The sequence below is a fragment of the Salvia splendens genome, chromosome 16 (assembly GCF_004379255.2).
Source record: "Salvia splendens isolate huo1 chromosome 16, SspV2, whole genome shotgun sequence".
Classification (NCBI taxonomy): domain Eukaryota; kingdom Viridiplantae; phylum Streptophyta; class Magnoliopsida; order Lamiales; family Lamiaceae; genus Salvia; species Salvia splendens.
This window is the reverse complement of record NC_056047.1, coordinates 33163709-33179498: the sequence shown is the minus strand read 5'-3', so window position 1 is coordinate 33179498 and position 15790 is coordinate 33163709. Positions and strand designations below refer to the sequence as shown.

General features: G+C 40.3%; 1 protein-coding gene across 3 annotated transcripts; it reads left to right on the top strand.

The window, feature by feature from the left end:
* Positions 1-6258: 6258 nt before the first annotated feature.
* Positions 6259-12358, top strand: LOC121771566 (ARF guanine-nucleotide exchange factor GNOM-like). 3 transcript variants are annotated; one of them, XM_042168381.1, is made up of 3 exons: positions 6259-6404; positions 7373-8141; positions 8588-12358. In XM_042168381.1, the coding sequence occupies exons 2-3, from the start codon at positions 7407-7409 to the stop codon at positions 12185-12187; spliced, it is 4335 nt and encodes a 1444-aa protein (XP_042024315.1). In that variant the 5' UTR covers positions 6259-6404; positions 7373-7406; the 3' UTR covers positions 12188-12358. The 3 variants fall into 3 exon arrangements, with proteins under 3 accessions (XP_042024315.1, XP_042024317.1, XP_042024318.1); XM_042168383.1 differs by having other exon boundaries at positions 6259-6408; XM_042168384.1 differs by lacking the exon at positions 6259-6404 and having other exon boundaries at positions 8017-8141; positions 8614-12358.
* The last annotated feature ends 3432 nt before the right edge of the window (positions 12359-15790 follow it).

Here is a 15790-nt window from a genome sequence, read left to right as displayed (position 1 = left end):
ATCCATATCATCTAGGAATCAAAATAATATTATTTATTTCCATAGATATAGAAAATAATAAAAATATTCCTAAAATCTAGGTAAATCTTCCAAAAAGATTTTATTTCCATTAAATAATAATATTTTAATGATATCTTTTAATAAAATAATTATTAAAATAATCCTTCATCGTTATCTCATCGCACGAGGTTCGCACGAACGATGAACGACGAAAATCCGACGAATTCGTCATCGAATCACGACGCATGAAGCGTCTCGGCCGTGGCACGCAGATGGCGCGCCAGTGTCTCGGCCGCCTGGCTCGTCGGGTTTCGCATCTTCTCGGCCAGGAGCGCGCACGTCGGTGCCGCTCCACTCAGCCAGGTGTGCCCCGCCCGTCTCGGCGCGTTGATCCGTCGGATGTCGACTCTTCTCGGCCAGGCGCACACGCGGCGGCGCGCGCCTCTCGGCCAGCGTCTCGACGCCCGTCTCGGCCATCCGAGCCGTCGGGGTGGCGCGAGCTCTCTGTAGGGGTTGGTAGCGGAAGCGTGCAAACAAACGGATCACATAATACTGATCTATTTAGCAGATTATTTAGACAAAATCTATTCGCGTAATTATCACATGTATCATGCTCATAACTTGAATTACATACATGCTTTAGCACAAAAATCTCTAAAACATGCTTGCTACGGAGTTAGCCAATTTACCTCATTGATTCTCCAAAGAATCGTCGATTGCTCGCGCCTTCTCCACGATGATCTTCAATACTAGACCACAGATCTTCTGACTTGTGTCCCGAACTGTATTCCGACATCAGGGTGGGCTGATCTTATCGAAACACTAAGACTCGAATAAAGAAGACAGAACTTTCTCACGGAGGAGGAGCTGAAAATCTCACGGAGGAGAAATTCCTTAAGAAAAATCGTCCCCCTCTCTCAATTTAGAGTGGACGAAAATTTCACTCAAAAATAGTTATTTCTGTCTCTTTTATTCTCCTATTTATAATAGTTCATATTGGGCCCAGTCAGGGATCTATGGAAGGTTTTGGATATGGGCTCCCCCAATTAGCTTTTTACTAATTAAATTGAACCCACAATTTAATACAAGCTTATATTGGAATATCACGATCAGCCACTACAGACGTAATATTGAACTCCCCATCCAAATCCGAAATTATAAGTATTCCGGGTTTCCATTTTGTTTATTATTTATTTTCCGCGCTTAAGATAGAAATGTCCATTAATTAATTAAAGTCTCCTATGGACTTAATTAATTAACATCTTATTAATTCCAAGAATAGACTTAGCAAGAAACACTTATTTATTATTCATAGAGTAATAAAACTCCAACTGGCCAGTTTCCGAATAATAAAACCTTGTTCAAGCTCCTCTTGAGGACATTATCAAACGAGACTCACCTCGTGCGCGATTCAACATAATAGCAATCCTAGCACCGCTAGATAATGATCACCACTACCCAATATACCTGGATCGTTGGGTGACGAAAAACCCGCACCTTTGGTAAGTCAAAGTAGTAGATACTCAATATCGTATGCTCAATGCTAACGTACATTGATTAAGAACTAAATATTTATGAAGACACCGTCTTTCAGTAGATAGCATAAAGACACGTCTTGCTGTTAGATCCATTCAGTGCTATACCACACCAACGTCATCTTATTTCAATAAGGCTTAGAAATAATCGGACTGACATTGCAACCTTTCACGATAGGTAGCCAAATCCTATCTAGGTTGTGAAATTCTTCTTTTTCTTTTGCAAAGCATTGCATAGAACTGACTGTAGTTACCTTAAAGTGGACGACGCCCACAACCAGTCTACTAAGCAAAAGACTTAGGCTTTGTTTACTTCTTATGCATTTAAATGTTTATAAAACATCTCATAAACGCACAAGCAAACACAATGTAATAATATACTGATTACATTCGTGCGAAATGCTCGAATAATACTGAATCGGGTCAAAAGTGGATTGTAGGGTTTTTACGTATATATGCAACGTTCTATTCGTGCAAACTCTCACTCGAAACATGCTTTTCAGTATACTAACCTTAACACTCTCGGCCAGCGGCGCGCACGGTGGCGCGCCCGCTCTCGGCCAGCTCCAACCACCCTTCCTTCCGCCTAGGGTTCCAGCTCTCGGCGCCTGGTGTCTCGGTGGTTCTCGGACGAACCACCACTCCGTAGTAGCCTTCACGTCGGCCTTGATGCGGGGGCCAGCTCCGGGCTGCGGTCTTGGTCTGCGTCGCGCTCGAGCCCACGCTCGAAGCGCGTCGCCCCGTGATCGTGATCCCTCGGCTCCCACTCAATCGACAACCCTATTTCACGATCGCGCGTGGTGCAATCCATCTCGGTGGGAGCGCCGACGGATCGCACGTCTCGTACGATCGAGTAATTCAAGTTCTTTGATTCGATAGTTCTTGAGTTCATCATGCATAATAAATTAAACAAAACACCAAAAACATGCTTCGCAATCAAATAATACATATGCATTTCGCAAAATTTAAATCCAAATAATCAGAACCAAAGGCTGGCTCTGATACCAATTGAAGGGGTTGGCAGCGGAAGCGTGCGTAAAATCCGATCACATAATTTGATCTATTTAGCAAATTATTTAGACTAATTCTATTCGCGTAATTATCACATGTATCATGCTCATAACTTGAATTAAAACATGCTTTAGCATATTAAATCCCTAAAACATGCTTACTACGGAATTAGCCAATTTACCTCGTTGATTCAATCAAGAATCGATGATGGCTTGCTCCGTCTCCACGTGAAGATCTTCAGTACTCGACCTCGGATCTTCTGACTGGTGTCCCGGACTATACACTGATATTTGTGTGGGCAAATCTCACCAGCGTACTAGGACTTGAATAACGAAGACAGAATTCTGCTCACGGAGGAAACAATTTTCGAACTCTCTCTGAGGGGGACGAAAATTCTGTGTAATAATTATTATCCATCTGCCTTTCTGTCTCCTTTATTCTCCTATTTATATAAATTCACATATTGGGCCCAGTCAGGGATCTAAGGAAGAATTTGGATCAGGCCTCACCCAATTAGCTTTATACTAATTAAATTGAACCCACAATTTAATATAAGCTTATATTGGAATATTACAAGCAGCCACTACAGAAGTAATATTGCACTGCCTCTCGAAATCTGAAATTACGAGTATTCCGGGTTTCCTTTTGAAGTAAGTAATTTATTTCCCGTGCTTAAGATGGAAACATCCATTAATTAATTAATGTCTGCTATGGACTTGATTAATTAACATATTTTAATCTCCAAGAGTGGACTCAGCAAGAAACTCTTATTTATTATTCATAGAGTAATTAAACTCCAACTAGCTAGGTTCCGAATAATAAAACCTTGTTTCGAGCTCCTCTCGTGGATGTTATCAAACGAGACTCTCCTCGCGCACGATTCAACGTAATAGCAATCCTAGCACCGCTAGATAACGATCACCACTACCCAATATACCTGGATCGTTGGGTGACGAAAAACCCGCACCTTTGGTAAGTCAAAGTAGTAGATACTCAATATTGTATGCTCAATGCTAACGTACATTGATTAAGAAATTAATTATCAAGACCTCGTCTTTCAGTAGATAGCATATAGACATGTCTTGCTGTTAGATCCATTCAGTGCTATACCACACCAACGTCATCTTATTTCAATAAGGCTTAGAAATAATCGGACTGACATTGCAACCTTTCACGATAGGTAGTCTAGGCCTATCTGGGTTGTGAAATTCTGTTTTTTCTTTGTTCAGAACTGACCGTGTTACCTTAAATTGGACGACGCCCATAACCGGTCTACTAGAACAATGACTTAGACTTTGTTACATTCTTATACATTTAAATATGCAATAAACAACCATTAAATGTAAAACATAACAACATTATGACAAAAATAATCTGTTTTATTTATTGGAAAATAGCTTATAGAGTTTTACAGTATTCAATCACTCGAAAGGTGATTTCTAGTATACAAACTCTAACAGCCCACTCGCCGGCCCGCGAGTGGGCTTCGTCACGCTGACGCAATAAATCATTTTTTTTAAAAAAAATCGAATTTAATAAATAAAAAAATTTTAAAAATCAAACGGTAATATTACCATTTTCGACCGTTTTATATTTTTTATTATTTTTATTTTTTTACTCTATAAATACTCCTATTTCATCCTCATTATACACACAAACACACATTTATTCTTCCCAAATCATCTCCATTTCCTCTCCAATTTTCATCACAAAATGTCCGACGACGGAAACTCTGGCGGTGGCGGCTCCGGCGGGTTTGACATCAACGCGTTTGGCGACTGGGGGCATGTACAATGTATTGGGTGGTTCGGGTTTAGGTTCGTCGACGTCGGCGGGGTACCAACCACCCTATTTTGATTTGGATGCATACGCACGTCCCTCTGCCCCGAGGTATTCGCAGGGATTATCCCAAATTAGTTAGGATTATCCGGATGAACCCACTCCGGAAGGAGGACGAGGAGGTTAAAGCTCCAGGGCATTCGACGCCGTGGAGGAAGAGGCGGAGGCAGCCGAGTCGGAGGAGGATGTAGGCCGGCATCCGTACAGCCGCAAGGACACGATGGCTGTGTACAACGCCTGGATCAGCGTCTCGTACGATCCCATCGTCGGGAATCAACAAACCCGGAAGTGCTTCTAGGAAAAGGTCACTGAGGCCTACAACGAGATTAAGCCGAAGGGGTCCCGCCGCCGCACATTGAAGATGCTCCGCGCTCACTTTGACCGAGTCGACAGAGAGGTCAAAAAATTCTGCAGCATCTACAAGACTGAAGCGGCTCATTACCAAAGCGGAGCCACGGGAGCCGACATTCTGAGATCGGGTTTACGAGTCTATTTCGACGACACCGGCAAAGAATTAAAACATGTCGATGTTTGGGAGGTCGTCAAAGACGTGGCAAGGTGGGCTGGCGGTGTCCAGTCCAGCACGGGCCCGACCTCGAAGCGCATGAAGCACACGTCGGGTGGCCAACACTCGTCTAGTGGGGGCGGTTCAGATAGCGCCGCACAGGAGGTTGCCTCGCAGGAGGTTGAGGGCACGACGGACGATGCAGGGGGTCCTCCTGTGGGCGCCGTCGGCCGCAAGGGACCAAGGCGGCGAAGGCGGCTAGAGGGAGGAGGGGCCGAGGCGAATCAAGCAAGGCGGGCTCCCAAGGGCCGCCCTCCTCCTTAATGTCCATGTACTTCACCGCCACGATGGCGGACACTTCCCGCATGACGCCTGCCCAATTTCAAGCCCATCATGCCGGCATTGTGTATCTGGCGGGACAACTTGGTATTCCGCCTCCACCGCCTCCGAGGGATGATTCGCCAGCGGAGTAGTTTTTATAATTTCTATAAAATTATATTTTAAATTATGTCTTTTTTTTTATTTATTTTGCCACGAATATAATTATGTATTTTTTTAGGATTTTAAGTTGTAATTTTATTTTATTTAATGAAGTGTGTTTTTATTAATTGAATTTGTTGGAAATAAAAATAAAAAAATGAAATTGAATGAATAGTTAAGGGATGAGATAGTTAAGAGACGGATAAGAGATGGAGGGTTGCAGGTTCTGTCTCTTAGTTAATAAATAGAGTGAAAAGTACAGTGAGACCCATGAATAGTTAAGAGATGAGACGGTTAAGAGACGATTAAGAGACGGTTAAGAGACCGCATTGCTGATGGCATAAGCATCTCTCCCATAGTTGTTGTTGACTAAGTTGACAAAAAGCAAAAAAACTAAACAACTATTAACAGAAAATTAGCCTCTTACCGTTAAAGTCTTGACTCTGCTAAGAATGATTAGCTTTGGAATATGGTTATTCTCAACTAAATTATTGAGAAACGAAAATGAATAAGTTACCAATTTTTCTCATCTTCTGTTATATCAACGTTCCTTGAAACAAATAAAAGTTACTACGCCATTACTACTAAACCATCGTTTAATAACACTAGTAAATTATTACTAGGATTCAATACTCAATTTTCCACCTTTTTCACATTTATGTTTCGATGAAATATCAATGCAATATTAAAACTTTCAAATTTAAATATTTATTATGTCCTAAAACGTGATTTCCTACTTAAAAACTAACAAAAATTCGATTACCCAAAATAAGGTGGTGACGTCAGAGTTTTCAAAAGGAACGGCGTCGTTCGTACCGAAAACTTTTCATTTACCTTTTCCCATTTTTTAAATATTTTTTAATTTCTTATCTCTGCCTTTTTCCTCTCTAATTTTCCGTCTTCATAATTTTGTCTCTGTTTCTCCTCGCCAACAGTCAACAGAAAATCCACCGGCGGTTCACTTCCTCAAATATCGCCACCGGAAACCAAGATTCCGCCGTCGAAGCCTCGGATCTACTCTCCACTATTCTTCTGTACGTGAGTATACGCACAATTATATCTTTGATTTTCTGCTATATTTAGGAATTAGGAACTCTGGTTTGAGTATCACATTTATGGAAGAATTTATGTTTCATTACGGGAATTAAGATGCCAAACCTTACTTAGCTTTGCCACTGCTTTCTATATTGTTTGGATTTAAGTAAGAGTTAGAAATATTGAGGTTTATCCCGGAATGTGATTGATTTTGCGATCGGTGATTTCTCCACCGAGGGGCGGGAAGTGTATCTACAATAGCTAATATTCGCGGTTAAAATGTTGTTCATGGTAGCTAACAAAGTTTATGATCTGATTCGATGCAATTAGCAATAGCAATACTTTGGAGGCCGTGGACCACCATTTGACTGCTAAATTTCAACTTGTAAAATGGTTTCTGATTCTTAGAATTTTTGTGCTTGAATGTAGCGGAGTTGATAGGCGTGGATCACCAAGTTCGAACTAATATCTGTTGCATTGTTTGGAATCATTTTATCAAATTATCTAAAATGGTCAATACTAGTCAATCAGTATGCACCAAAATATTAGGGGAAATGTGGATTTATTCATTTCTTGGAGTTCAAATGCAAAAGTGTTGATTGTTGATGTCCTTCCTGTATTATGATTTCCTGCAATTCTCTCTAGGATTAGTTGCAGTATAGGGTGTTGAAAAATAACTTAGTTTGTTATGTTGCTTAAGCAATAATTGAAGCTGTGATATGGTGCATAGCATTATGTATGGGATTGGGTGTGTGTAGAACATTTACTTCTGATGCTGTACTACTTTTGCATAAAAAAGTTGGATCCCACTTTGAAACTCATATGCTATATACGGGAAAGGAACATATGTTTATAGCCTTATATTGCTTTTCAAATCTCACAATTCTTGTATTTCTGAAGAGATGGTATTCTTGGTCTGCTGAATATCCTAATTCAGTTCCAATCACGTTTTCTTTTACTTGATCAGATTACTTGTTGAAAGGTGCAACTTTCGCTTAGCAATGGGACGTTTAAGGTTACAATCTAGTATTAATGCAATTGAAGAGGAACCAGAGGACTGTGAGGCTACCTCTTCCACTAAGGCTACGATGGGATCTATGATTAATTCAGAGATTGGAGCAGTACTGGCAGTCATGAGAAGGAATGTGAGATGGGGAGGTCGTTACGTATCAGGTGAAGATCAGTTGGAGCACTCTCTCATTCAATCTCTTAAAAACTTGAGAAGACAAGTGTTTTCATGGCAACATGACTGGCGATCAGTCAATCCTTCCTTGTATCTCCAGCCATTTCTTGATGTGATTCGGTCAGATGAAACAGGGGCTCCAATTACTGGTGTTGCATTGTCATCCGTGTACAAGATTTTGATTCTTGATGTACTGGATAAAAATACAGTCAATGTTGATGATGCCATGCATCTGGTAGTTGATGCAGTTACTAGCTGTAGATTCGAGGTAACTGACCCTACATCTGAAGAGGTTGTATTAACCAAGATACTTCAGGTTCTATTGGCTTGCATGAAAAGTAAAGCATCAGTGATGTTGAGCAATCAACATGTGTGTACCATTGTGAACACCTGTTTCCGGGTAGTACATCAAGCTGGTGCAAAAGGCGAACTCTTACAGAGGATAGCTCGTCATACAATGCATGAACTCGTTAGATGCATTTTTTCGCACCTTCCAGATGCTGACAATACAGAACGGTCAATAGTTAAGGGAGGCAGTTCTATTAAAAATGAGGTAATTTTCTTCAATCTCTCATTTGATTGTAACACTGGAGAGGAACCAGAACGGTCGATAGCTTGTGATTAATTTTTAATGGTTATGTTTATTTCCTGTAGTCAGAGATTTTGATATCCCAGTTTAATTAACGTTGAGAACCTCAAATGTTGTTTTCTGGTCTATATTATTCATGTTAGTGTCACTCGGACAAAAACAAAGATAAGACTGATGCAGTTGGAGTTATAAGGGACACTGTTCCACTGGATAAAATTTTGTTGGATATGCTGATAATGTTCACTACAATTTGCTAACTTCAGAGTGCATCTGTGCTGTATCTACTTGTGATACTTGTCACTCAATTAGCATTATTTATATGTGTACGTCTTCGTGGGGATTAATCACTGATGCTTTATTTGTTCTGTTTTCTCATTACATTTGGAACCTTCCATGTTATTTTGTAACAGACTGCTGCACATGATCCTGATTACAGTTTCAGCAGCAAAGCAGAAAATGGCAGTGGAAATTCTGAGTATGATGGTCGACTCTCCTCTGGAGTTTTGAGTTCTGCATCTGGCCTTATGAACAGTATGATGGATGAGAATAGTGCCAGGGGTGACAATGGGAAGGATGTAGTTCCATATGATTTGCATTTAATGACAGAACCATATGGTGTACCCTGCATGGTTGAAATTTTTCATTTTCTTTGTTCGCTGCTTAATGTCGCTGAGCATACAGGGATAGGTCTGAGAGAAAATTCGATATCATTTGACGAAGATGTGCCTCTATTCGCATTAGGTTTGATTAACTCAACAATTGAATTAGGTGGCCCTGCTATACGGCAGCATCCCAGATTGTTGAGTTTGATACAGGATGAGTTATTTCGTAACCTTATGCAGTTTGGGCTGTCAATGAGTCCCTTGATTCTTTCTATGGTCTGTAGCATTGTTCTTAATTTATATCAGCATTTGCGCACTGAGCTGAAACTTCAGCTTGAAGCTTTCCTTGCATGTGTGATTTTGAGACTTGCACAAAGTCGATATGGAGCTTCATACCAGCAGCAGGAGGTTGTAATGGAGGCACTAGTTGATTTCTGTAGGCAAAAAACCTTCATGGTAGAAATGTATGCAAATTTAGATTGTGATATAATGTGCGGCAACATGTTTGAAGAACTTGCTAATTTGTTGTCAAAGAGTGCGTTTCCAGTGAATTGCCCTCTGTCAAGCATGCATATTCTTGCCCTAGATGGTCTGATTGCAGTGATCCAGGGAATGGCTGAGAGGATTGGCAATGGATCAGCTGGTTCTGAATCAAATCCTGTAAATCTTGAGGAGTATACACCGTTCTGGATGGTGAAATGCGACAATTATAGTGATCCTGATTATTGGGTCCCTTTTGTTCGCCGAAGAAGGTACATAAAAAGAAGATTGATGATTGGAGCTGATCACTTCAATCGGGATCCAAAGAAAGGGCTAGAATTTCTCCAAGGAACACATCTGTTGCCCGACAAACTTGATCCGCAGAGTGTAGCTTGCTTTTTCCGCTATACAGCTGGACTAGATAAAAATCTCGTTGGAGATTTTCTTGGGAATCACGATGACTTTTGTGTCCAAGTTCTACATGAATTTGCAGGAACATTTGATTTTCAAGACATGAACCTTGATACTGCATTAAGGCTCTTTCTGGAGACTTTTCGGCTGCCTGGGGAATCTCAGAAGATACAAAGGGTGCTTGAGGCATTTTCTGGGAGATACTATGAGCAATCACCTCTGATTTTAGCTAATAAGGATGCTGCACTCTTGCTGTCTTATTCGATCATCATGCTTAATACTGATCAGCATAACGTACAGGTGAAGAAAAAGATGACAGAAGAAGATTTTATAAAGAATAACAGGCACATCAATGGAGGCAATGACCTACCTCGTGATTTCCTCTCTGAGCTCTATTACTCCATCTGCAAGAATGAGATCCGCACCACACCTGAACAAGGAGCAGGTTTTGCTGAAATGACTCCTAGCAGATGGATTGATTTGATGCACAAGTCCAAAAAAACCCCTCCATTCATAGTTGCGGATTCCAGAACCTACCTTGACCATGATATGTTTGCAATCATGTCTGGTCCAACAATTGCTGCTATCTCTGTGGTATTCGATCATGCAGAATATGATGATGTTTACCAAACATGTATAGATGGATTCTTGGCTGTAGCAAAGATATCTGCCTGTCATCATCTTGAAGATGTTTTGGATGATCTTGTTGTGTCTCTATGTAAGTTCACAACACTCCTGAACCCCTCATCTGTAGAGGAACCTGTTCTGGCCTTTGGTGATGATGCAAAAGCTAGAATGGCCACGGTTACAGTTTTCACTATTGCAAATAGATATGGAGATTTTGTGCGTACTGGTTGGAGAAATATTCTGGACTGCATCTTAAGATTGCACAAGCTTGGCCTTCTGCCTGCTCGTGTGGCCAGTGATGCAGCGGATGATACGGAGATGTCATCTGATCCAGGACATGGGAAGCCTCTTACAAACTCACTGTCTTCTGCTCATATGCAAACGATTGGTACACCTAGGAGGTCCTCAGGCCTTATGGGTCGATTCAGCCAACTTCTGTCTCTTGATACTGAAGAGCCAAGGTCTCAGCCTACTGAACAACAACTGGCTGCTCATCAACGCACACTTCAGACGATCCAGAAGTGCCATATTGACAGCATCTTTACTGAGAGCAAGTTCTTGCAAGCTGATTCCTTATTGCAGCTTGCACGCGCACTCATATGGGCTGCTGGACGACCGCAGAAGGGAAATTCCTCGCCCGAGGATGAGGACACTGCGGTGTTCTGCCTGGAACTGCTGATTGCAATTACGTTGAACAACCGTGACCGAATTGGACTTCTCTGGCCAGGTGTTTATGATCACATAGCAGGTATAGTTCAGTCAACGGTTGTGGCTTGTGCCTTGGTTGAGAAGGCAGTTTTTGGACTTCTTCGCATTTGCCAGCGACTGCTTCCATACAAGGAGAATCTCGCCGATGAACTTCTGCGATCACTACAACTGGTTCTGAAGCTTGATGCTCGAGTTGCCGACCAATACTGTGAGCAGATAACACAGGAGGTCAGCCGCTTGGTCAAAGCAAATGCTACTCACATCCGATCTCCAATGGGCTGGCGAACCATTGCTTCTTTACTTTCTATCACAGCCAGACACCCTGATGCTTCTGAATTGGGATTCGAAGCCCTCTCATTTATAATGGCTGATGGAGCCCACCTAGCACCGGCTAATTTCGTACTTTGTGTGGATGCAGCTAGGCAATTTGCAGAATCTCGCATCGGACAGACTGATAGATCGGTCCACGCTGTGGATCTCATGGCAGGATGCGTTTCTTGTTTGGTACATTGGGCCCAAGATGCTAGGGAAGCTATGTCCGAAGCAGAAGCAGCAAAATTGTGCCAGGACATCGGTGAGATGTGGCTGAGGCTTGTCCAAGGATTGAGGAAGGTTTGTCTGGACCAGAGGGAAGAAGTTAGAAACCACGCTCTCCTATCATTGCAAACGTGTCTGACCGGAGTAGACGAGATTTGCCTTCCTATTGGCTTCTGGCCACAGTGCTTCGAAATGGTGATATTCACAATGCTTGATGACTTGGCTGAAATTGCTCAAGGGAACCCTCAAACTCAAAAAGAATACCGGAACATAGAAGGAACACTCGTTCTTGCGTTGAAACTGCTCACGAAAGTGTTGTTACATTTGCTCCACGAACTCTCACAACTGTCGAGCTTCTGCAAGCTGTGGCGCAATGTGATTGGCCGGATGGAGAAGTACATGAAACTCAAGGTTAAAAGGGGCGAGAAGGTTCAGGAGCTGGTCCCGGAACTTCTCAAGAACACATTGCTCGTCATGAAGACGAAGGGGGTGCTTGTCCCCACTAGTACTCTCGGGGGAGACAACGTGTGGGAGCAGACATGGTTGCACGTGAACAAGGTGTTTCCATCTCTGCAGTCGGAGGTGTTCCCGAATCAAGATTCAGAGCCATTGCAATCTAATGAAGGAGAGATGGATTCTGCCTAGACAGAGAGATGGATTCTGCCTAGACAGGTAGATGGTATTGGTAGTTAGCATATTGTGTTTATTCTGATGTTGATTTCTCTTAGTAGGAAGGCTTTTTGCATTGTTACATTGAGCTGTAGCAGACTCTGCTTATATTGTACAGAATGTGAAATTCTAAGTTTTATTTGAAAATACTGTCACACTATATAGACCATGATTATCAGCGACGACCCAATCCAAGCATCTACTTTTCAATATATAATTAATTTTTATCTCCTTCAAATCATCAATATTCATTCAACCCAACCACACCATTTTTCATGGTTTATCAATGATTACCAAACCACATCATTATATATTTATTTTTATATTATTTTTAAATTATTAATTTTAATAATATTTAATTACTTAAAAAATGGAGTATATAAATATGATTGAGAAAGATTTTCGTACATTTTGTTTAACGATATAAACTTTTGCATAACAATTGACATAAATATCAATTCATTTATATCATGTAGTTAACATAATTAATTAAAATTAAATGGACTATTATTTTGTTATGAATAATATTTTTTTATATTGTGTGAGTTTTATTTATCCTAGTTTATTTTATAATCTAAATTGCATTTTATTCTATGTGTACCAAAATAAACATCTAAAATATTTATAAGATCTTAAAATTTACTCATTGTTATTAGTAGTGATGACGTTTATACACCATAATGAAATTCAATGCAGATGATAATGAAATAAATCAAACAATCAATTTTTAAAAAATAAAGAGAATAATTGTTAAATTAAATTTACTTTTTTTTGACATTTTATTATATTTAACTTTAATAAAGTCCACGAATATTTATTTCATGAATTATGCATATATACCAAGATAATAAAAGATTTCAAAGTAAACTATAATAAAAAGTCCAAAATATCTTTGAATTTATTTAGAACTTTGGTAAAGAAATGAATCAAACAATCGATTTTTAAAAAATTAAAGAGAATAATTTTAAATTAAATTACTTATATTTTAAAACTTTTTTATAATATTTAGCTTTATTAAAGTCCACAAATATTTATTCGATGAATTATGCATGTATACCAAGATAATAGTAAAAGGTTTCAAAATAAACTATAATAAAAAGTCCAATTTTTTTTTTAATCTTATTAGAACTTTCATTTGGCATCGCATTTATGACACTGAATGCAACGCAAAATTGTTTGGGCAGTTATTTTTTTAATTATATTACTATAACATTATAAAATTTAATTAAAGTTATAAATTAATACAAATAAAGAAAATATAGAAAAAAAAATCTCCTATCATAATTAGACTTTATAAGTAAAGAAAACAAAAAAACATTATATATAAGACTGTAACATAATTATAATTTAGAATTTTGCATATTATTAATTTATAAGTTCAATTGAATTTTATAATGTATTTTAATTTATAAACTTAATTTCATTTAATTTTCATAGTGTATGACAATAACAATATACAATATCACAATTAAAATTTGTAATTATTTAAAATTACAAGTTTAAATTTATTTATAATGTTATATATTACTCCCTCCGTTCCATAGCAATAGAATCATTTTGCTATTTTGGTACGTTCCACAGTAATAGAGTCATTTCCCTTTTTAGTAAAAGTCTACACATTTCTCCACACCTACTTTACTCTATCTTAGAGCATCCCCATCCGTGCTCTTGCCAATGAGCACGGATGTGGGCCCGAACCCACTTTTACTTCGTGCTCTTAGGCAAGAGCACAACACCCACATCCGTGCTCTTCCGCAAGGACAAGCTCAAGGGTCCCACCATTCTATTATTCAATTTAAATAAAAACATTTCCACGAAATTAAAATGCATTAAAAATATTCGGAATACTATTAAAAATTACAAAAAAAATAAAAATTACATAATTAAAATCCTAAAAATTAAAAAGTACATAATTAAAATCCTAAAAATTAAAAATTACATAATTAAATTCATAAAATTAAAAAAACCCACTACTCGTGGCCGAATTTTGCCCAAATGTGTTTGATTAGGTCTTCTTGTAGCTCAATGTGGGCTCGGGTATCGCGCATTGTGTTCCTTGTTTCGATCCTCTCGCCCACTGTCATATGCACACCTCGGCGTGGGGGAGACCTCGCGGTTGAGCTTACGGCTTCATCCTCGTCGTAAAAGCTAGCCGCCATCGGTCCTTCGTCAGCTATAATCATGTTGTGCAAGATAATACACGTGTACATGATGTCGTCGATATTTTTCACGTACCACAGCCGAGACGGGGCCTTCACAATGTTGAATCGGGCTTGAAGGACCCCAAAAGCTCTTTCGACATCTTTTCGAGCGGACTTTTGACGCTGCGCAAAAAGAACCCGTCTCGGGTCCTGCGGGTTGCTGAGCATCTTCACAAAAGTCGACCACCTTGGGTAGATACCATCGGCGAGATAGTAACCCATGTGGTATGCATTTCCGTTGACGGTGAAGTCGATCGCCAGTGCTACACCATTCAAAACATCATTGAAGAGTGGTGAAGAATAGAGCACGTTCAAGTCGTTGTTGGATCCGGCAATACCAAAATATGCATGCCAAATCCATAGGCCGTAGTCGGCGACCGCTTCAAGGATAAGTGTTGGGCCGCTTAAGTGTTGCCCCCTCCAAGCAGTCGGAAAATTCTTCCACCTCCAATGCATGCAGTCAATGCTGCCAAGCATACCGGGAAAACCATGGACTATTTCGTGAAGACGAAGCAACCGTTGACAATCATCGGTGGTGGGTACCCGAAGGAATTCCTCACCGAAAGCTGAACGAACGTCGTCGCAAAAATTTTTAAGGCAAAGGATTCCAGTTGTCTCACCGACATGCAAATACTCATTGAAGAGGTCAGCCGTTTGCCCAGTAGCAAGTTGTCGGATGGCACACGTACACTTCTGCAGCACCGAGAGACTTTGCCGACTGGTTGCGTTTGTACTTGTTTGAAAGTATTCAACATGGGCGGATAATGTGTTGACAATACGCATAAACAAGCATTTTGACATGCGAAAACGGCGTCGAAAGTAATCTTCCAGAAACCGCGGCTGGTTGGAAAAATAGTAGGCAACGAGCCTTTCGTTGGCTCCCTCCCGATCACGATGGATGTAGCGGCGAGTTGATCTAGTTGGTCGAGGAGGAGGGGCGGGCGTATTCGCAGTGACATAGGCTTCATAGGCGGCACGTATTCTTGTTCTTCGCGCTCTGTGGAAGGACTTTGAAAAAGATGAAAACGCGATTAGAATGCGGATCAAGTTATATGGAATGATAACCGAACCGGTCGGATCAGTTAGCAAATGTCGTTGCCACTTAATCAATGCAGTCTTGCTCTCGCTCTTTCTTCCTTACCAAAGTAATTTGTAAACTCCTAATTTTGCACAACTTTAACAGTAAAGCGGCAAGTTCAGGGTCGATCCCACAGAGAAGTTGGTGTGTGAGTAGTGAACAGGGGGGGTTGGCTGCTGCCACGCTTTAACTTGGGAGTTTTTAACTACTGTTTTGACTCTAGGCAGAATTAAACTAGCTAGCTTGATCAACGGAGATTTAACTACTGGGTCAAGTAAATTGCATGTAACAGCAGAAAAG